Below are 23,145 nucleotides of genomic sequence, written 5' to 3'. Positions count from 1 at the left end.
CACCACCACGACGACCACCACCACCACCACCACTATCATTAGGGAGCTTGCCAAGTAAGGGGTAGGATACTAAGACATGGAGAGAGACTAATTCACTACAAAAATACATAGACTGTCTTGGCTGACATTATTCCTACAGACAAACAGTCTATTTCACAGGAATATTCTGAATACCATCTTGACCATCACAAAAAATATTGACAAATAAATATAGAGAATGTACCTTTCATCACCCAGTACTGTTCTTACTTAGAAATCGTCAACTTACCTTCCTGCTAGAGCTATGTTTATCTGACAACATAACCTAGAATGAGGTCCAACATCAGTTAGAGCTGTTGTCGTGAAGAGACCTTAGTGGAAATTGCATTGGAAAGAAGGGGGGTTAACAGAAGTGTCCGATTCCACCCGTCTGCTTTGACCCATGACATAAGGTTGGTGTTGTGTGTGACATCATTATGGCACGGTGTTTATGAGTGTTTGGAGATGTCATCTTGTTGTGTTTCATGGTGCCCTCGAGTTGTGTGTGTGTGTGTGTGTGTGTGTGTGTGTGTGTGTGTGTGTGTGTGTGTGTGTGGGTGGGTGGGGCTGGCCAACCTAGTTTACAGTGCTGGAATTGGTTGGTGGGAAGTAATTGTGTGTGTGTCTTTTTTTTCTTCTACTCGAGTTGTGACGTTTTGTGAATTTATGGTGTACTGAATGTGTTTTAATTTATGTAGGGATGTTTGATTTGGTGAATTTTTGAGGTTGGAGTTTTGGTTTTGTTTTTTTCTTAGTTGCAGTTTTTTTCTTAGTTTGGTATCAATAGTTGTGGTTGTCCTATATATGATTGATTCCCATTTTTGTAGTTGTTGGTGTGTTGGTGTTTTGGTATAGTCATCTATAGTTTACCTATATAGGTCAAGGGAAATGTCCAATTCCAATTTTCAAAGTTTTATTGATAGGTATTGGTGTTTTGGTATCGTCACCTATAAGGGTCAAGGGAAGTGTGGGTTATAATTATATATCTCTTGTCGTCATCCTAAAACCGCCAATTTCTCACTGTTGCCCTGTTAGTTTGATTGTATTTTTGAAGGGAGATGTTATTGTCTTATTTATATGTATTTTCATGTTTGTTGCTGTGTGTATGTAGTGATACATATTGGAGACACTTAGAATTGCCATTTCCGCCCTATTGATGACATCATGGGTCAAAGAAGATGGCTGGAATCGGACACTTCTGTAATTCCAAAAAGTGTTAGTCATCCAACTTGTGGATTATCAGGTGATTTTATCGTTATTTATCGTATGGCATGCGTTATGAGTTTTTGAATTGTAAGAATTAGCTCTACATGTACAAAGATTACTAAAGTACTCCATATCAGCATTTCAACACAGGAAATCAGTATAACATATCATAAACGACAACAGCACTAGATTAATATCAAGGTCTTTTATGTAGTTTATCGCACCACTTGTCACTGTCAGGGAAATCCTTTGAAAGGAATTTTATAGGCATATGCAGGACACACTGATATAACATGAGCAAGTGTCTGTCATTCTGCTACATACTCAGAAGGTGATGATGAACATTTGCTCACTTGTGGAGAATGTCTGCTCATTTTCCATGGCCAGTTGGGATGCAATCCAGGGTAATCCAAATTGCTCAAGGTTGGTTAAATCCAGGGAGTTTCCCTTGGATATGGGGCAATTTTAGGCATTGTGGAGGACAATTTTATCCTTAAGGCACAAGTTTGTTCTGGGTGGTGGTAAGTAACAGTCACTTCTAGGCAAATATCTAAAACTGAGACATAGAGAAAACCGGATAATCCCAAAGATCTCATGCCTGAGATAAATTTTTCACATGACTAGAAGCTGAATGTACTGCATTGGGCAGAATATTTTTGAAGTAATACAACGCAATTATTGTTTTAATCCTACCCGAACGGGGGCATATTACGTAAACAGCCCTTGATAGTAAGTAAAATGTAAGTTGTTGTGATGCAACATATGGAAATGGATGTTCAGTTTCTGTAAGGTAACAAGGAGTGAAATGTGCAAAATAAGTTAGGATTGTGATTTTCAAGTTGACTCAGTGACAGGTACTTCAATATGCCCTTCGCTACAGTCACATTTGGGAGAGGACTTTCATCCCCATTAGTGCACCCATGCTTCACATCTGCCCTGTCATTTCTGATCTGATTCAATGTGCATAGTTGTCGTCAGTGTAGATGAAAACTTGCTGGTCGCCTGCAGGGAGTTTTGATCAGCTGGTGATGATTCAGGGAAGACTGCTGTGCCATTGATCATTCCAGACTTTTTGCATGTTGAATTTACTGTCCTCTTGGCCAGTAATGCCTTTCTTGCCAGTTCTAGTTTGCTTTTGATGTCCTCCTTGCCCCATCCATCACGGGTTATTTTGCTGCCGTATGAGAATTCCTTAACTTCATCTACTTCGTGACCATCAGTCCTGATGTTAAGTTTCTCACTCTTCTCATTTCTGCTACTTATCATTACTATCATCTTTCTTCAATTTACTCTCAATCCATGTTCTGTACTCAGTAGACTGTCAATTCCATTCAGCAGATCATGTACTACTTCTTCTCTTTCACTCAGGATAGCAATGTCATCAGCAAATCGTATCATTGATATCCTTTCACCTTGAATTTGAATTCCAGTCCTGAACCTTTCTTTTATTTCCATCACTGCTTCTTCGATGTACAGATTGAACAGTAGGAGTGAAAGACTACATCCCTGTCTTACACCCTTTTCAATCTGAGCATTTCGTTCTTGTCACCCTCTCTTATTATTCCCTCTTCCCTCTTCTGTCTCTCCCTACAGCATACCCCTATCTTTCTCAGAATTACGAACATTGTACACTACTGGCCATTAAAATTGCTACACCACAAAGATGATGTGCTACAGATGCGAAATTTAACCAACAGGAAGAAAATGCTGTGATATGCAAATGATTAGCTTTTCAGAGCATTCATACAAGGTTGGTGCTGGTGGCGACACCTACAACGTGCTGACATGAGGGAAGTTTCCAACAGATTTCTCATACACAAACAGCAGTTGACCAGCATTGCTTGGTGAAACGTTGTTGTGATGCCTCGTGTAAGGAGGAGAAATGCGTACCATCACGTTTCCAACTTTGATAAAGGTCGGATTGTAGCCTATCGTGGTTGCAGTTTATCGTATCGCGACATTGCTGCTCATGTTGGTCGAGATCCAATGACTGTTAGCAGAATATGGGATCGGTGGGTTCAGGAGGGTAATACAGAACTCTGTGCTGGATCCCAATGGCCTCGTATCAGCAGCAGTCGAGATGACAGGCATCTTATTCGCATGGCTTTAACGGATCGTGCAGCCATGTCTCGACCCCTGAGTCAATAGATGGGGATGTTTGCAAGACAACAACCATCTGCACAAACAGTTCGACAACATTTGCAGCAGCATGGACTATCAGCTCTGGGACCATGGCTGCGATTACCCTTGACGCTGCATCACAGACAGGAGCACCTGCAATGGTCTACTCAATGACGAACCTGGGTGCATGAATGGCAAAATGTCATTTTTTTGGATGAATCCAGGTTCTGTTTACAGCAACATCGCGGTGAATGCACATTGGAAGCATGTATTCGTCATCGCCATACTGGCGTATCACCCGGCGTGATGGTATGGGGTGCCACTGGTTAAATGTCTCGATCACCTCTTGTTCGCATTGACGGCACTTTGAACAGTGGATGTTACATTTCAGATGTGTTACGACCCGTGGCTCTACCCTACATTTGATCCCTGCAAAACCCTACATTTCAGCAGGATAATGCACGACCGCATGTTGCAGGTCCTGTACGGTCCTTCTGGATACAGAAAATGTTCGACTGCTGCCCTGGCCAGCACATTCTCCAGATCTCTCACCAACTGAAAATGTCTGGTCAATGGTGGCCGAGCAACCTGCTCGTCACACTACTCCAATCACTACTCTTGATGAACTGTGGTATCGTGTTGAAGCTGCAATGGCAGCTGTACCTGTACACGCCATCCAAGCTGTGTTTGACTCAATGCCCAGGCGTATCAAGGCCATTATTATGGTCAGAGATGGTTGTTGTGGGTACTGATTTCTCAGGATCTATGCACCCAAATTGCGTGAAAATGTAATCACATGTCAGTTCTAGTATAATATATTTGTCCTTTGAATGCATTTCTTCTTGGTGTAGCAATTTTAATGGCCAGTAGTGTACATTGTCAAATGCTTTTCCTAGGTTGACAAATCATATGAACGTGTCTTGATTTTTTCTTTAGTCTTGCTTCCATTATCAGCTACAGGGTCAGAATTGCCTCTCTGGTTCCTCTACCTTTCCTAAAGCCAAACTGATCATCATCTAACACATTCTCAATTTTCTTTTCGATTCTTCTGTATATTATTCTTTTTAACAGAAATCAATTAGTCTTTCTCATCTCTCATCCCTTGTCCCTGCCCATATTCTTCTGTAACTTTTTCTTCTGCTTCTTCCCCTACAACTGCATTCCAGACTCCCATGACTATTAGATGTTCATGTCCGTTTGCATATTGTATTACCCTTTCAATATCCTCATACTCTCTCTCTCTCTCTCTCTCTCTCTCTCTCTCTCTCTCCATCTTCAGCCTGCGATGTCAGCATGTATACCTGAACTATCGTTGTCGGTGTTGTTTTGCTGTTGATTCTGATAAGAATAACCCTGCCACTGAACTGTCCACAGTAACACACTCTCTGCCCTATCTTGCTATTCATAACAAATCCTACTCCCATTATACCATTTTCTGCTGCTGTTGATATTACCCTATACTCATCTGACCAGAAATCCTTGTCTTCTTTCCATTTCACTTCACTGACCTCTACTATATCTAGATTGAGCATTTGCATTTCCCTTTTCAGATTTTCTGGTTTCCCTATTACATTCAAGCTTCTAACATTCCACACCCCGACTAGTAGAATATTATCCTTTCATTGATTATTCAATCTTTTTCTCTTGGTCACCTCCTCCTTGGCAATCCCCTCTATTCCAGAATCTTTTGCCAATGGAGAGATCATCATTATACTTTCTCAATAACCGGCTGCATGTCCTGTGGATACATGTTGTGTGTCTTTAATGCAGTGGTTTCCATTTCCTTCTGCATCCTTATGCCATTGATCACTGCTGATTCTTCCACCTTTAGGGGCAGTTTCCCACACCAAGGGCAAGAGAGTGCCTTGAACCTTTGTCCACTCCTCCGCTCTCTTTGACAAGGTTGTTGGCAAAATGAAGGTGACTTCTTATGCCGGAAGTCTGGGGGTTTCAAACCCGGGATCAAGGATGTTTTGATTACGAATCAGAGATGCTACCCCCTAGACCATGGGTATCATAGGATCATAATTTTCTTGGGTATTTCCTATTGTATCATGTATGAAGATTTCTTCTCATTCCATTTACATATTGAGCATGTAACAATGCTTATTTAAATGTGTCTGTAATTAGTCTAATTACTGCAAGTCTGTCACTCTGTATCACTGATATCTTTCTCTTGCAGAATATTAGAACATATTCAGAACTCAAATGTAATGAGGTATCTTGAACAGAATAACCTCCTCCATAGCAACTGTTCCAACTCCAAGTGCAATAAAACCCATGGCCGTAACAAACCTAGTATTTATTAAGTTATGGCAAGACACCATAAGTACAATACAATTTAGAGAACATACACAAGGCTGCTGACGTTGCCAGTACGTGGCTTTATAAGAACCATTTGCCCACTAGGTGCTATGTGGCTGCGGACGATAGAGGCACTGAGCCAAGGTCAGCAGCCTCTGGTGGCAGCCCAGAGCAACCAAATGGTGTGCTACTCAAATGAATGTGCATATCGACAGATGCCACTGTGGTGGCAGCGGAGGTGCGGTAATGTGCGGGGTACTTCACTGACCAGCAGTGACACCAAAGATATGAATCGTATGAAACTTTGTTTTTCTCTTGTGAAAGTCATGGATGAAGGAAGTCATGTGGATGCAATATTTCTTGACTTATGGAAAAGAATTTGACTCAGTGTCACACCAGTACTTAGTTATGAAAGTGTGTTCATGTGGGGCATAAAACAAATTTTTGGACTGGATTGATTTCTAGGTTTGTGAGATGCAACATATCATCTTTGATGGAGAGTCATTCAGAGATGTGTAAGGAACTTCAGGCATATGCAGGAACCCTTAATGTTTGTATAATATTTCAATGGCCTGATAGTTAGAACAACCTCAGACATTTTTCAGATTATGCAGTCGTCTATAGAATAGTACTACATTTAAAAATTTGTGCCAACAACCAATGTGATCTTATAAGACTTCAGGGTCGTGCAAAGACTGCCAATTTGCTTTAATTGTTCAGCAATATAAATTGTTTAACCAGGAAACAAAGAAACATAGTATTATATTAAAATGGCATCAGTGAGTCACAGCTGGAATTAGTCAACTCATGCCAATATCTCGATGCAACAATTTAAGGACATATGAAATGGTATGATAAGACTGGCTCTGTCGTGGGTTAAACAGGCTTAACCTTCAGTTCTCTGGTAGGATACTATGAAAATGACCCAGTGTACAAAGGAAGTTAGTTGTGTAGCAGCTACGCTACTCATCCTAGAAAAGTGCATTGATTATAACTAATGTGGTTAATGAATGTGTTTTATCTGTCTGGCAGTCATTTCCTGTGCAGGCCGTATGGGCAGCAGCCATGCTAGGATGACATGGGTAAACAGCTCTCAACAAAACAAAGATATTTCCTTGTATGTCCTGGGCTGTTTATCACGGAATTACATGTCACCTCTACAGCACCTGGATGCCAACCTCACCATCAGGCAGTGTACCTGCCATGGCAGGGCAGTAGTTTGTTACACCAGGTCATAAGCACTTGCACCGCAGTGTGGACAGCCTTATGTGCCTGCCTGTTCAGGCAACTGCCAGACCTTGTGAAGTCTGTTATGCATGCCTGTCACGCAGACAGTGCTACCAGCAAGGCACTATTATGCTACGACAGGTCAATGCACTTGCAGCGGCATGTGGATACCCATCCGTGCCTGCATGGCCTACTTGGCTGCTGCTGGACTGTGTGGAGACAGTTACACCCTACACCTCAAATTGGCAGTACCAACAGTTCAGTCCGGCCACATCAGCAGTTCAGTTTCACCACCTCAGCAGTTCGGTCCCAGCACTACAAGTTGGCAGTACCAACAGTCTTACCTCAGCACTGCATGCATGCCGATCTGGTCCACTTCATCCAGGTCTTCACCAGCACCACATCAGCCATAATATGCCGGCAGCTCTGGCACAGTAACACCCCCCCCCCCCTCCCCCGCAGTCTTCACGCCACTACCTACCACGGCTCTGGGGTTTATCATGTAGGCACATACCAGACATCATCATAGGGGAGACATTTTTGTTGTATTTAGTTGTGTGGATATTCATTTGAGAATATTATAATTTAATTTTGTTTTGTTGATAACATTATGTTTTTAAAAGTGTCTTCAGTCACTCCTCGGTACTAGATATTACAGAATGTGTACAAAGGAGGTCACAGGCTTGTTTGACTCTCGTGAGAGCATCACAGACGTGCTCAAAAACCTGAACTGGTAGATGCTTGAAGACAGATGCCATCTGTGCCACCTACTCACAAAATTTCATGAACTATTACTAATCAAGTAATATTCCAGGAATATGTTACAGCTCCTTACATATTACTCCCATAGGCACTGCAAAAACAAAATTAGACTAATTACATATTTGCTCCGTATGCAAATTGAATGAGAAGAAACCCCCATATGTGACAATATGAATGAGCTCTGCCAAGAACATCAGAGTTTCTATTCACCTTTCAGTATTTTCCATATAACTGACTTCATGAAAGTACACAGTGTAGTATACAGTAATCAGTTACATAAGGTCATGGAAAAGAACCAGCTGGTTTGAGAACTAAAATGCTTTCTTCATCATGTACGTAATAGTGATTAGTTTCTAGGAGATTGTCAGCTGAATAGAATTCATTGTATTTTAGCCAAATTTGTAAAGCTCTTAGATTAGTGGTACTATAAGAGCTGAATGTGGTAACTTAGTGATTTTTTTTTTTGTTTTGTTTAAGTTGTCCATAGTTATTATTGATGGTAGCTAGTCTTGAGGAAGGCAAATCAAAGAAAGTGATTGTTTTTGGCATTGTGTACATACACATAGTATCTCATTTGATTTTTCCATGTTTTCTCTAGCATATATTAAACAGTTATACATGTACAGGCTAGACATTGTCATGCCGAGATATTGAAAGTAGTTTTTGCAGGATTCTCTGGATGTTAATACTAATAAACATCTGATTGCTTTCCTCTGCCATCTGAAAATATGTTTAACTCTTGGGGAATTACACCATAGCAATATTTCATAAACTACACAAACTAGCTTTCTGTACAAATAATTAGTGTGTCTTTCCCAAGAGAACTTTTGGTCTGTGATTTGTTCAAATTCTGTTTTCACATGGTTAATGCACAACTTAATTGCCTGACAGCACTGACTAGTTATCTGCATCATGTCTCTGTTGTTATCTAGTAAACTTTGTAAATTTTTCCAGCAGTTATTAGTGTCATATTATCAGCATATAGTAAATTCTTATTTAATTATTATACGGAAAATCCAGGATGGAATTATATTATGAAAAGGAAAGTTGCCACTCACCATATAGCGGAGATGCTGAGTCACAGGTAGGCACAACAAAAATACTGTCACACATAAGCTTTTGGCCAACAAGGCCTTTGTCAAAAATAGACCCTCTCCCCCCCCTCCTCTCCCCCCCCCCCCCACACACACACTCACTCACACAAGTGCATCTCGCATACATGACTGCAGTCTCTGGCAGCTGAAGGAGTGTGGCTTCAGCTGCCACGGACTACAGACATGTGTGTGAGTTGCGTTTGCGTGTGCACATGCATGTGTATGCGTGTGTATGTCGTCTGTTTTTGACAAAAGCTTATTTGTGAGTCATTTTGTTGTGCCTATCTATGACTCAACATCTCCTCTATGTGGTGAGTGGAAGCTTTCATTTTCATATCTCATAATATTGTTAATTATTGTATGTAATCATATAATATGAAAAATCATTAATGTAGGATATGAACAGGAAGTTACAAAACATGGAGCATTCCTCTAGTCATTGGGAGTATTGCCGATCTCTGCTCATTTACATATATAGGCCCCATGTAACCTATTGCTTGGATAAAATTTGATTAAAATGACTGATTTAACTTTGATGCTGCAGTATTGTAAGATTTTAATCATTATGACATGTGACAGTGAATCAAATAATTTTCTTAAATCAATAAGTGTTCCACACATAGACAACCGTCTTTCATACCCTTGATAAACATAATTTACCAAAGCTTCAATTCTTTTTACAGTTTTTTGACGTTTTGGGAAAATTCCTTCATCTAGTACTGTGACAGTGAGGGAAATGACATTTTGATTTCATTTGCTATACTTTTTATAATGAAATTACTGCATCCAATGCACTTTTTTTTTTTTTTTTTTGAAAATGCTTAGTTTGGTTATTAATTTTTAAATGTCATTTGTAGAGAAGCAGTATATCCTTTTCATAATATTGTCCTCTAAAGTGATTTGAATCCAAGTAAAACTCTCATTTCTTGGCCGTTTTGCATGAGTATAGCATTATTGCATGGGCTAGTGGGACTGGCACTATTTGTAAAATATTTATTGAAGATAACACAGTCAGTGTGGACATCATTTTTTTTAATTGATTTGCCCTTCAGTAACATTGAATGTTTATATATGATTTATCTTTAGTATTTAAAACATACTAATCAATTGCATTATACTTTGCAACTGGCAGTGGTTTTCAGAAAGTGGGTATAGTAGAAAGAGCTGTGTGGATATAATAATAAATAATAATAATAATAATAATAATAATAAAAGACATCGGACAGCTAACACAATTTATAAGAAATGAAATGTCAGACAAAAAATGAAAAAGGTTAGGTAAAATCTCACAACAAGAAGCTATAGAGCAATTAGATGAAAAGAAGCAGATATTACAAGCATTGGCCAAACGACTTAGAAGATACAAAAAAAGTGAAAATAGAAGGGAACAAAATCAAACATTCAACACAAACCAAAAAAATTCTACCAGACAATAGATAACACACACATTAAAATAGACAATCCACCAAACATAACAGACATGGAACACTTCTGGAGCAACATATGGTCAAACCCGGTACAGCATAACAGGCATGCACGGTGGATACAAGCAGAAACAGACGCATACAAGATGATACCATAAATGCCTGAAGTGATAATTTTGCAACATGAAGTCACCCAAGCAATTAATTCTACGCACAATTGGAAAGCCCCTAGAAAAGATAAAATAGCAAATTTCTGGCTAAAGAAGTTCACCTCAACACATTCACATTTAACTAAATTATTTAACAGTTACATTGCAGACCCATACACATTCCCTGATACACTTACACATGGAATAACTTATCTGAAACCTAAAGATCAAGCAGACACAGCAAACCCAGCTAAATATCGTCCCATAACATGCCTACCAACAATATACAAAATATTAACTTCAGTCATTACACAGAAATTAATGACACATACAACACAGAACAAAATTATAAATGACAAAAAGGCTGTTGCAAAGGAGCACGAGGATGTAAAGAGCAACTGATAACAGATGCAGAGGTGACATATCAAGCTAAAACTAAACAAAGGTCACTACACTATGCATTCATTGATTACCAAAAAGCTTTTGATAGTGTACCCCACTCATGGTTACTACAAATATTGGAAATATATAAAGTAGATCCTAAATTGATACAGTTTCTAAACATAGTAATGAAAAATTGGAAAACCACACTTAATATCCAAACAAATTCAAATAATATCACATCACAGCTAATACAGATTAAGCGTGGAATATACCAAGGAGACTCATTAAGTCCTTTCTGGTTCTGCCTTGCTCTGAACCTACTATCCAACATACTAAATAATACAAATTATAGATACAATATTACTGGAATATACCAACACAAAATCATACATTTGCTATACATGGATGATCTAAAACTACTGGCAGCAACAAATCAACAACTCAACCAATTACTAAAGATAACAGAAGTATTCAGCAACGATATAAATATGGCTTTTGGAACAGACAAATGTAAGAAAAATAGCATAGTCAAGGAAAAACACACTAAACAAGAAGATTACATATTGGATAACCACAGCGACTGCACAGAAGCGATGGAAAAAACAGATGCCTATAAATATCTAGGATACAGACAAAAAATAGGAATAGATAATACAAATATTAAAGAAGAACTAAAAGAAAAATATAGACAAAGACTAACAAAAATACTGAAAACAGAATTGACAGCAAGAAACAAAACAAATGCTATAAATACTTATGCTATACCAATATTGACCTACTCATTTGGAGTAGTGAAATGGAGTAACACAGACCTAGAAGCACTCAATACACTTACACGATCACAATGCCACAAATATAGAATACATCACATACATTCAGCAACAGAAAGATTCACATTAAGCAGAAAGGAAGGAGGAAGGGGATTTATCGACATAAAAAACCTACATTATGGACAGGTAGACAATTTAAGAAAATTCTTTCTAGAACGAGCAGAAACTAGCAAAATACACAAAGCAATCACTCATATAAATACATCGGCTACACCATTGCAATTTCATAACCGCTTCTACAACCCTTTAGATCACATAACATCAACAGATACGAAGAAAGTAAATTGGAAAAAGAAAACACTACACGGCAAGCACCCTTATCATATAACACAGCCACACATCGATCAAGACGCATCCGACACATGGCTAAGAAAAGGCGATATATACAGTGAGACGGAAGGATTCATGATTGCAATACAGTATCAAACAATAAACACCAGATATTACAGCAAGCATATTATTAAAGATCCCAATACCACAATAGATAAATGCAGACTTTGCAAACAACAAATAGAAACAGTAGATCACATCACAAGCGGATGTACAATACTAGCAGATACAGAATACCCCAGAAGACATGACAATGTAGCAAAAATAATACATCAACAACTTGCCATACGACATAAACTAATAAAACAACACGTTCCCACATACAAGTATGCACCACAAAATGTACTGGAGATTGATGAATACAAATTATACTGGAACAGAACCGTTATAACAGATAAAACAACACCACATAACAAACCTCACATCATACTCACCAATAAAAAGAAGAAATTAACACAACTAATCGAAATGTCTGTACCCAATACAACAAATATACAAAAGAAAACAGGAGAAAAAATTGAAAAATACATCCAACTGGCTGAGGAAGTCAAGAACATGTGGCATCAGGATAAAGTTGACATTATACCGATTATACTATCAACTACAGGAGTCATACCACACAATATCCACCAGTACATCAACACAATACAGCTACATCCAAACTTATATATACAACTACAGAAATCTGTAATTATTGATACATGTTCAATTACCCGAAAGTTCCTAAATGCAATGTAACATATACTGTACAGTTAAAAGGAAGTCACGCTTGATCAAGGTTAGCGTCACTTTCCATTTTTAACCAGACCTAAGGTCTGAGAAAGGAAAGAAGATAATAATAATTCCATGCGACTTCACAGTCTGGTGCAAGTTTTTGAACTGGTTGCCACTTTGGTGACTTGTGTGTCCCTAACCTATACGAGTAATCCTAGTGGGGAATGGGGCTGCGATTTATCAAGGAACATGAACCACTTGTTGTTTCTGCTGAATTTTCACATCATTGAGAGGTGATGGCTGTGTTAAAGGCAAACTCATATATTCTACAGTCTGAGCAGGATTCAATTCCATGACTTTTCTGTTTGTAAGCATGTGCTTTACTACTGGACAACCAGGCCAGACAAGTATGGAAGTGATGAAAAGTCCTGTGGTGAGAGTAGTTGGGCTGCATGTCTGACATACTTTATAGGACACAGATCCGGAGACCTTACTGACCAGTGCATGCAATCAGTAACTTCACTTCCAAGAAATTCATTCATCAGAGCAGCATTATGCAGACAAGCATTAGACATGGGAACAGAAAATCTAGTTGCACCTAAAAACATAGACATGTGATTGCAGTGCTTCATGTATGTGTCTCTGGGCTACTACCAATAAGATGCCACAGCTAAACAGGCTCTTTCTTTTTGTTACCCGTGTGGGCATTTTTTCCCCTGTGTAGACTAATTACATTTTATGCTCATTTTCATACCATTGAGTGACGTAAATTGCACCCACTGTTTCTTGAAATCATTCTTACATTCACTAATTAATCAACAACTTTTCTTATACATTTTGCAGGAAATCTATTGCCCAAAAATGAAAACACATTATTAACTGTTTAAGTTGGTTTAGTTATTGATTTAGAAAGAAGTCATATTTAGAGGCAAACCATACTTTTTCCTTACCACAGTTGTACAAAAATCACCATTACATATTTCATTTTACTTTCAACAATTTAGATTATATCTTTCATTTTCACATATTTTTATCGTAATCAGTATCTTATCTGTTGTACAGTCAAGACATGATTCATTGCAGTGTGGGTTTTATCATATTACTTCTCCACATGTGTACCCCAGCCAACACAATTCTTTTATCTTTTGAATCTTAGTTCTCCTCTATAGACAACAACTTACTCCTCACCAAACCCAGAATCCAAGCACAAGCAAAAGCAAACATTCTATTCAAAGTTTACCACTCTGTACTAGAAGGGTTTATAGTCTCTATGAAATGTATGTGAGTGTCACAATATTTATTCCTCCTCGGATTAGTATTTTGAGAATGTATTTAATACTCACATAATAAACATGTTGACGAGTGTCATTTAACCTCATGATTATGTCTATTATGATATGTTGCTTTATTTGCTGTTATAATACTCACTTGCTTCATGCAAGGACCTCCTCATGAAAAAAGTAGCCTCCTTCCACAATATTCTTGTGACTGTATCAACTATAACTTCCCCTTCAAACTTTTCATTTCTTCTTTTCTGCAAGATGCCTAACTTTTGGACCCTGTGCTGTTTGTAATGTTTTGGTAAATATTTGAAGCTATTTGCATTAACACAGTACAGGAGGATAACATGAAACTTTTGCTGTTTTCTTGCTATGACAGTGCTCAAATGAATATAAATGACACAATGATCATTGAAGTAAAAGCAACTTTCTTAAAAGCTGCATTCTGTTACTGAAAGAGAGGAAAATAATACCTATTATTTGTTGTTTGTAATTTAAAGTGATAACTGTCATTTTTATAAATGTAAATTTTTGTTTGTATGGACAACTTTCCTTCTTTATTTAGCTAATTTTTTCTCTATTGCAGGGCATTTCGTGTAGGTTTTAACAGCCTCTGTGGCTATGCATCTGTGAATCATCTCCACTATCATGGTTATTACCTTAATTACTCCATGCTCCTGGAGCACATTGTAAGTTTGTCAGATTTATCTGTATTTGAGTGGTCAAAAAATTTCTGATTGTAATTTTCATTTAATCTTTGTGCGCCAATATTTCATAAATGGTATAGAACACGTACATTTCCTGTAGGCAGTTCCCAAGAGCATATATCTGAACTGTACCTGCTTTCCGTGCAGTAACAGATACTTTGATGTCATTGCTTTATCATTATCAGCCATTTTAATGGTAATAATGGATGTTTCAAAATGAATATTGAGGTTTTAAGGCTGTGTAGCATTTATTACAGTCAGCTCACAATTATAAATACCACGGCACATGAAAGAACAACTCATACAATTTTTTTTGCAGATCTGTCTGTATGCAAATGCACTGTTTCCTTTGTCATCTTTACAAACAAAATGTTGCTGAATCATGATAAAAATTTTCTCGATCGTACCAGCTTAAGTGAATAATTTACCTTTCATTTAAGTGGAATTGTGAACACACACAATGTGGGCATCTGGTGGTCCGTAAATCCCTATGAGATGGTACAGTTGCAATGAGACTCACTTTAATTGAATGTTTTTTATATTGTGTAATGGCAGAAAGTTTGTAGTCTTTCATTTTTCAGTGAAGCATCTGTAACTGGTGTTTCATATCGTGATGGACTGGAGCTATGGCATTTTCCTCAGTGGAAGAAGATGGACCACTTAACTTTATTTGACAGCAAAGTGGTGACTCAGTACAGGATTGAGTAAATTATATTGTACCTGACTGCTGGCTTGGCCGCAAAGGGCTGGATAATAGAGTTGGTTTGGCTTCCATGGTCACCTGATCTAATGTCATGAAGTTTTTACCTTTGGGGTGGAGAGGGAGGGTGTTCATAAAGGCTCATTTGTATGTGCCTCTGCTAACAGCTAATCAACCCAAATTAAGAAACAGGATTGAAGCAGTTGGTGCAACAGTTACCCTAGCACACTGATCAAGGTATGGAAAGAACTCACCTATCGATGACTGTGTACTGTTTTGAACTCTTGAACACTTGTCAGATAAACTGTTTGACTTATTCATTCATTTAATGTGTTATTTATAATTGTAAGTTGAATGTGATAAATGCTACAAAGCCTTAAAACCTCAATATTCATTTTGAAACTCCTGGTATATTTCATGGATTGTACTGCATTGTGTGCTTTGCATGGATTAGCTGCTTTACTATCTATGTCTAGTTTTTTATTTAGCAAAAAGCTTTATAATAAATGAACAGCACCAGTTTGCTTTTGTTCTACAATATTACTTTTATTGTTAACTGGTTTTCGGCTTACAAGGTCATCTTCAGACATTTACTGAGCATTATCACCAAAGAAGTTAAATGTTAGCAGACAACATTGGAAGAGAAGTTGTCTGCTAACATTTAACTTCTTTGGTGATAATATTCAGTAAATGTCTGAAGATGGCCTTGTAAGCCTAAAACCGGTTAACAATAAAAGTCATATTGTAGAACAAAAGCAAACTGTTGCTTTTCATTTATTATAATGTTGTTCTACCAAGAACCAACGGAAGATTCTGTTAATATGAAAAAACTTTATGATGCATGGCAATGTGTAAATGGTACCAGTATTACTTAGCTCTCCTTTCACAGATGAAATGTAATTGGGATGTTTTGTTCATCTTTTGTCACATCCCACAATTTTTAAAATTTTATAAAGTTAGGACTGTTATCCTTAACCCATTCAGATAGCCCAGTGCATTAAAGCTAGCTCTTGACTATCTGGCCTGTGGACTACCAGCTCTACTTAATTAATATCATAATACTTCTCTGTGATCGGTACACGTGTGACAGTATGCACTACAGATATGTCCCAAAACACTGCACACCAAAATGGGATTTTTCCAGGACTCATACCTTGCTTCTGTTGGTGATAGCAAGGTGGGATCAAGTGTTTTCGGAAGCCCTTGGCCTAGGGACCATTTGTACACCCAGCAGAAGGATCATCTTACTGTAACTATCCTAAAGTACAAGGTGAAAGTTTGAAAATTACACACTTCCTCTGGCTTAGGCAAGTGGAGAAAATTGGTTGGTTCTTTTTGCATTATATGTCATCTTTGGTGCACCTTAAGGGGGTGATGGAGGCACCATTCAGTTCATGGGCAATTCCTGAGAAAACCTGAAAAACATGGTTTTTGGGTACAAAAACTGAGTGCAGATTCCAAGATGGCTGTGCACAGCAAATGGCTGAAAATTTTATGATATATTCTAAGATTCCAATCTCGAACAACCCTACAAATTGTCTTGATACCTTTACCCATTTCTGACATACAGAGGTTCAAAGTTACCCTACTTATACTTGTAAAATATGTATGTAATTTCTGGTGTGAGGTTGAGGTGTGAAATTAGTTTATTTCAATTTCACATAAATAAACTGTCAAAACTTTACTCACCCAAATAGTATTTTGATGTGAGTGACATGCCCTGCTGTAGCAGGGAAAATAAGGAAATTAGTGGAAAAATGCTCCTATCAGAGCACAAAAAATGCTAATACGCTCCTGTTTTAAAAGACTCTGCGTGAAAAGTGGGGTACCAGCTGTCTCATTCTATCTTTTCCCCAAAATTTTGGCATGCAGACATATTCACGCTTTTTTATACTGAGAGAGACAGTGGCTGCAGGGAAGAGATGGAAAAGTGATAAATACTGGAAGACAGTAGACATTGGTAGCATTGTAGAAAGAACGAAGGAGACAATGGCAGTGCGAGGGAAGGAGAGGGATGCAGTTGCAGTGAGTGAACAATGCTAAGAAAAGAGTGAAAGGGACAGTGCCATGGGAGAGGGGTAAAGAGAAGGAGAAAGTGGAAATGGGTGAGAGCAGTAATAATGAGAGACAGAGTGTATGACAATGACTATGAGGAAGACAGAGATAGTGGCAGTGGGAAGAGACAGTAGCAGTGGGAAGGAATGAATGAGATGGTAGTAGTAAGGGAGAGGAAGGGATAGGCAGTGACAGTGAGAGCAGATGTTAGTAGTTGGACAGAATGAAGGAGGTTGTGGCTGTGAGACAGTAGACAGTGACAGTTAGAGACAAACAAAGAGGCAAAGACAAACATATTGGGCTGAATGAATGAGTAAGAATGGGGAAATGGGAGTGGACAGGTGTGAGTGACTTACTACAATAGACTAGTGGGTGTGGATGAGTTACAGTTAGGGGAGCTTGGGGAAATTAGATGTGAGTTGCATGTTGAAAAGAACATGAATATTCTCGCATGCCAAAATTTTTGGAAAAAATTTTAAAGGTGTTGAGGAAGGTAGAATGAGTCAGCTGGTATGCCACTTTTCAGTCAGAGTCTTTTGAGACAGGAGCATATTAGCCTTTTTTGTGCTCCAATATGAGCATTTTTCACTGGCAAATTGAAGATTAATTTACTGTACAGATTGCACCTTTCCAAATCTTTATGTGAAACCTGCACTTCCTTACACTCAGTTGGTATACTTCCTTAGGTTGAGCCATAAGCAGCGTTGTAATTGCCACAACTACCTCTTGCAAGTGTTACTGTTTTCCACACCTGTGATGCACTATGCACCGATGGAGATATACGCTGCATGCATGGAGAAAGAAACGGTGTTTATAGGTGGCCTATGGCATTACTACTGACATATGCTGTCTGGGCCATAGAGCAGGTAGGGGCCGTACCCTCATCACCAATGCTGGCGAATTGACTGCAATGGCTTCTTCCATCTTAAACGAACTCTGCCCTGTGTGAGCAGTTTCAGAGGCCTAATGTATTCACATTACTTCTATCATAGACAGATCTGATTTCCTTAATGTGTGGTTCCTTGGTTCCTCATTCTGAGTCGGGTAAACTACACTATAACATCCCAGATTAGAGAGTCTGCATAATGCTCACAGCTCAAAAATTTAAATTATAATTCATATTTAATCCATGTAGGTTGGCAGCCCAATCTGCATGTGATTTATTGGAACCTTTTTTTGGCTGCCAGAAATCTAAATCTTGCTGCAAGAACATGTTTTTGTCAAAAAATGTACTCACAATAAAGCAAATATTCTAGACAGATCAAGCTGTACCAGATTCATTAACAGCCCGAATTTCTGTATTAAGTGATACAGTTCAGGATTCCATAATGAGAACATAGTATTTGTCTTTCCAAGTCAGAAACTTGACAAGCTGAGTAATATAACTGTAGTTGTCAGTAGTAAGGATCCTGTTCTTCATGATGTTCAATAAATAGTGGAAAAGATGTAAACACAGATGGTGCTTGAAACGTTCCTGCTACATTTGCTAATGCTTGCGCTACCTGTAATATAGCTGCTGTTAGCTGCTGATAACTCTGCATAGTTTATGTTAGTAGTAGTTGTAAGTGCCTGTGGTTGAAAGACAAGCACTTTCACCTAATTGCAAAAGTGTTCAAGGTTTAGTTTGAATGCACCATGGGCCCAGATTCTTCTCAAGTTTTGTAAAATTGAGTTACACACAGGCTACTGGTTACTTACCTTGGCTTATTTACAACAAGTTACAGGGGCAGCTAAGTAATGTACCATAGCTGCCAAGAAGAGTGTGAAAAGTTTGAGAGACAACAATTTGTATAAAGAAGGGGCAGAGGGAAGGCTGCAACTCATTGTCACACTTGACAAAGAAACAGCTAAATATATGTGTGAAAATTCTGAATGGGAATAAAAGATCACACTTGGGAAATATATTTACAAAAAAGAAGCTTTGAATATTACATGTCCCTTCTATCAGGAAGCAAATAAAGATTTAGAATGGTTGAACTGGATGCATGGGCTACTTTAAACAAAAGAAAGGCGAATGTGATAGAGAGCAGTAGAAATGAGAATAACAACTGGGAATTATCCAGAGTCGCAGGCTGCGCCACATGAAATGACAGCAGTTATTTTTCAAAATCTGCTATCAGAAAGTGGCTGGCATTCAAAAATAGAAATGATGAAAAAGAGTGCTACGTACAAAATGAAGCAGGAAGGTTTTCTTAAGTATGTGGCCATAAAAGAAAAAAGGTTCAGTTGAAAACTTTTCTGACATAAAAATAACCCAAGATGATTTAATCCTACCCAGGTCAGTTTGTGAGCAATTATCGAGTTAAAAAATAGCAAAGTAGCCACTACTGAAAGAGTATGTGCATTGGGTCAAAGTCCTTTTAAAAAATCCTATAATCAACTGTGTGGAAATAAATACCTGTTGAGAAATGGGCCATTTTTCTTGGCGTGTGGGCTATCTTCTTGTTGATAACCCATGTACATGTGTTACTGGCTGCCTTTGTCTTCGTGCTCAGTCCTCTGACTTGCTGCAGCATTTACAACTACCCTCTGCATCAGCCATTTCGTAATTGTTTTGAGCTTGTGCTGGTATATGAATAAGATTACAGATTCCATGGAGAGTGAACACTGTAAATAAAACAGTGAAACAGAGTCATATTATTCTATGCGGGAACAATACAGGAATTGTATTCTGCTACAGTTTAAGGATGAGGTTAATCAACAGGCACGTCATGTACATAGGATAATATCCTTGATGTGACAAGGTCTGTATGAAAAATGGATTGGCCGATGAGTCCCTGTGGCATTCCCATATACAGGGTTATTACAAATGATTGAAGCGATTTCACAGCTCTACAATAACTTTATTATTTGAGATATTTTCACAATGCTTTGCACACACATACAAAAACTCAAAAAGTTTTTTTAGGCATTCACAAATGTTCGATATGTGCCCCTTTAGTGATTCGGCAGACATCAAGCCGATAATCAAGTTCCTCCCACACTCGGCGCAGCATGTCTCCATCAATGAGTTCAAAAGCATCGTTGATGCGAGCTCGCAGTTCTGGCACGTTTCTTGGTAGAGCAGGTTTAAACACTGAATCTTTCACATAACCCCACAGAAAGAAATCGCATGGGGTTAAGTCGGGAGAACGTGGAGGCCATGACATGAATTGCTGATCATGATCTCCACCACGACCGATCAATCGGTTTTCCAATCTCCTGTTTAAGAAATGCCGAACATCATGGTGGAAGTGCGGAGGAGCACCATCCTGTTGAAAGATGAAGTCGGCGCTGTCGGTCTCCAGTTGTGGCATGAGCCAGTTTTCCAGCATGTCCAGATACACGTGTCCTGTAACGTTTTTTTCGCAGAAGAAAAAGGGGCCATAAACTTTAAACCGTGAGATTGCACAAAACACGTTAATTTTTGGTGAATTTCGTATTTGCTGCACGAATGCGTGAGGATTGTCTACCGCCCAGATTCGCACATTGTGTCTGTTCACTTCACCATTAAGAAAAAATGTTGCTTCATCACTGAAAACAAGTTTCGCATCCTCTTCCATGAGCTGTTGCAACCGCGCCGAAAATTCAAAGTGTTTGATTGTGTCATCGGGTGTCAGGGCTTGTAGCAATTGGAAACAGTAAGGCTTCTGCTTTAGCCTTTTCCGTAAGATTTTCCAAACCGTCGGCTGTGGTACGTTTAGCTCCCTGCTTGCTTTATTTGTCGACTTCCGCGGGCTATGCGTGAAACTTGCCCGCACGCGTTCAACCGTTTCTTCGCTCACTGCAGGCCAACCTGTTGATTTCCTCTTACAGAGGCATCCAGAAGCTTTAAACTGTGCATACCATCGCGGAATGGAGTTAGCAGTTGGTGGATCTTTGTTGAACTTTGTCCTGAAGTGTCGTTGCACTGTTGTGACTGACTGATGTGAGTGCATTTCAAGCACGACATACGCTTTCTCGGCTCCTGTCGCCATTTTGTCTCACTGCGCTCTCGAGCACTCTGGTGGCAGAAACCTGAAGTGCGGCTTCAGCCGAACAAAACTTTGAGTTTTCCTACGTATCTATAGTGTGTCGTGACCATATGTCAATGAATGGAGCTACAGTAAATTTATGAAATCGCTTCAATCATTTGTAATAGCCCTGTATTTCTGGCTATTGTGTATTCCACATGCATTGACAATTGCACGGCTCACATATTGTGTACCCCATGCATGTAACCAAACTCAAGGGCAGTGAAGTGTGTTTACTTGAGTGTGATTCTTTGAGAAAGAGGACTTAAGGATGTATAAGAACGATTGATAACCACAGTGAGTCCCTCCTAATTTTTGTCAACACACAGATGGTTAATGTAAGACAAAATGTCCCATATCATAATAAGAATATTGTTTGTATACGTGTAATTATTGGAGCTTTTCCTGGTTTTGGCCAGAACTGCCGCCTGTAACAATATGGGATTTTTTAAATTATGTGTATGCACGTTTGTTTTATTATTTTCTGTGGTGAATTTTGAACACCATACTGTGTCAGACAGTAGCACCATATCACCATGAGCAGCTGACTTTGGAAACTTACACCAAATGATTTTACAGAAACGTTGCTGTACATGTTGTGATAACCAAGTTATTTCTGTCACAGACACACAAATGTCTTTATTGCTTTACACTGTGCAGTGACTTACAGATATAATTTACTCTTGCCAGTTTAACTTGCTGATAATATCAAGGGTATATTTTGTGAACACAAATACCAGAAAACCAAGTTTTTTATGTAAAACTTAATGAAAAGTCACCCAAATTGTGTAATAAATATGATAGGAGGATAATTAATGAAAGCAAACAGTTAATACTGAAAGCAAGTTTGTTTCATAAACACAGTGCAAGTCACAAACAGAGCTGAAGTGCCATCTGAATGGTGAGCATGGGTGCCAACTATTATAGATTGAATGCTATGCATTTGGTACCTTAATTGTGGAGGTATGGCGAGTGACTAAAATTATGGAAATATACATTTTTCAATTTGCTGTTTTAAACAATTGAAAACACTACTGTTTACATTTCAGTACTCATATGCTACTAAAATACTTTGTACATTGTAATGATTTCCTTCCCGAGTACGTAGTAAATCTGTCTATGAATGATTTTGTCACCACAGCTTATTCAGATAGAGGATGCTGATTGAGGATGAAAATTTTTCATTCTGTGCATTTCAGCTTTAAGGATAGGAATAATACTGCTTTCGAACCATATGACATCACAAGGTTCAAGGTGTTCATCTGTAAACTGTTCAAGGTGCCAACAGTCACAGGTTTATTTATTGTTTTGATTGTAGTAAGAATGAAAGTGAAAAAGCTAAAGTGAAAAATGATCACAATTGAGTACTGTAGAAGAAGGCATAATTACTGCAGCAATTTCATATTGTAATATGGTGTAACACCACAGAGTTAATAACAATGGCTGGCAATGTAACAACAAAAGTAGAACTGGCTAGAAATATAGGAAATCATATGGTTTAGAAAGGCTAAGTTTGGTAAAATCTAATAAGGCAGAGCAACATGTGTTTTGCACATTGTGTTCAAGAGAGTTCTGTAAAGCATGCTGGTCATGATGATTTTCGTTTTCATGTTTTGTGTAAAGTACTTGTAAACCTAACAAACTTGAAGTCTTCAAACACATCATTGTCATCATTTGAAATAAAACCTGATGAGTAAGACTCTAACACCAACACTGAATACTTTTTAGTTCATTAATTGTCTGCCAGTTTCTTGTGGAGCCCATACATCACAGCTGTTCAAAAAAAGTTTTCTGATTCTCAGATTGTTGAAGAACACAGTTATGGTAGAACTAAAACAACTAGAGTTA

General features: G+C 38.4%; 1 protein-coding gene across 6 annotated transcripts in view; it reads left to right on the top strand.

Moving 5' to 3' along the window:
* The window catches only part of LOC126101112 (GDP-D-glucose phosphorylase 1), a 92,841-nt gene that overhangs the window by 14,182 nt on the left and 55,514 nt on the right, over window positions 1–23,145 (top strand). For all 6 annotated transcript variants that reach the window (XM_049911794.1, XM_049911793.1, XM_049911791.1 and 3 more), the window contains one exon: window positions 14,430–14,532. In XM_049911794.1, coding sequence (XP_049767751.1) covers window positions 14,430–14,532 — 103 coding nt within the window. The remainder of the gene's footprint in view (window positions 1–14,429; window positions 14,533–23,145) is intronic.

This window comes from Schistocerca cancellata, chromosome 9, assembly GCF_023864275.1.
Source record: "Schistocerca cancellata isolate TAMUIC-IGC-003103 chromosome 9, iqSchCanc2.1, whole genome shotgun sequence".
Lineage (NCBI taxonomy): Eukaryota > Metazoa > Arthropoda > Insecta > Orthoptera > Acrididae > Schistocerca > Schistocerca cancellata.
This window is presented reverse-complemented; position numbering and strand designations above follow the sequence as displayed.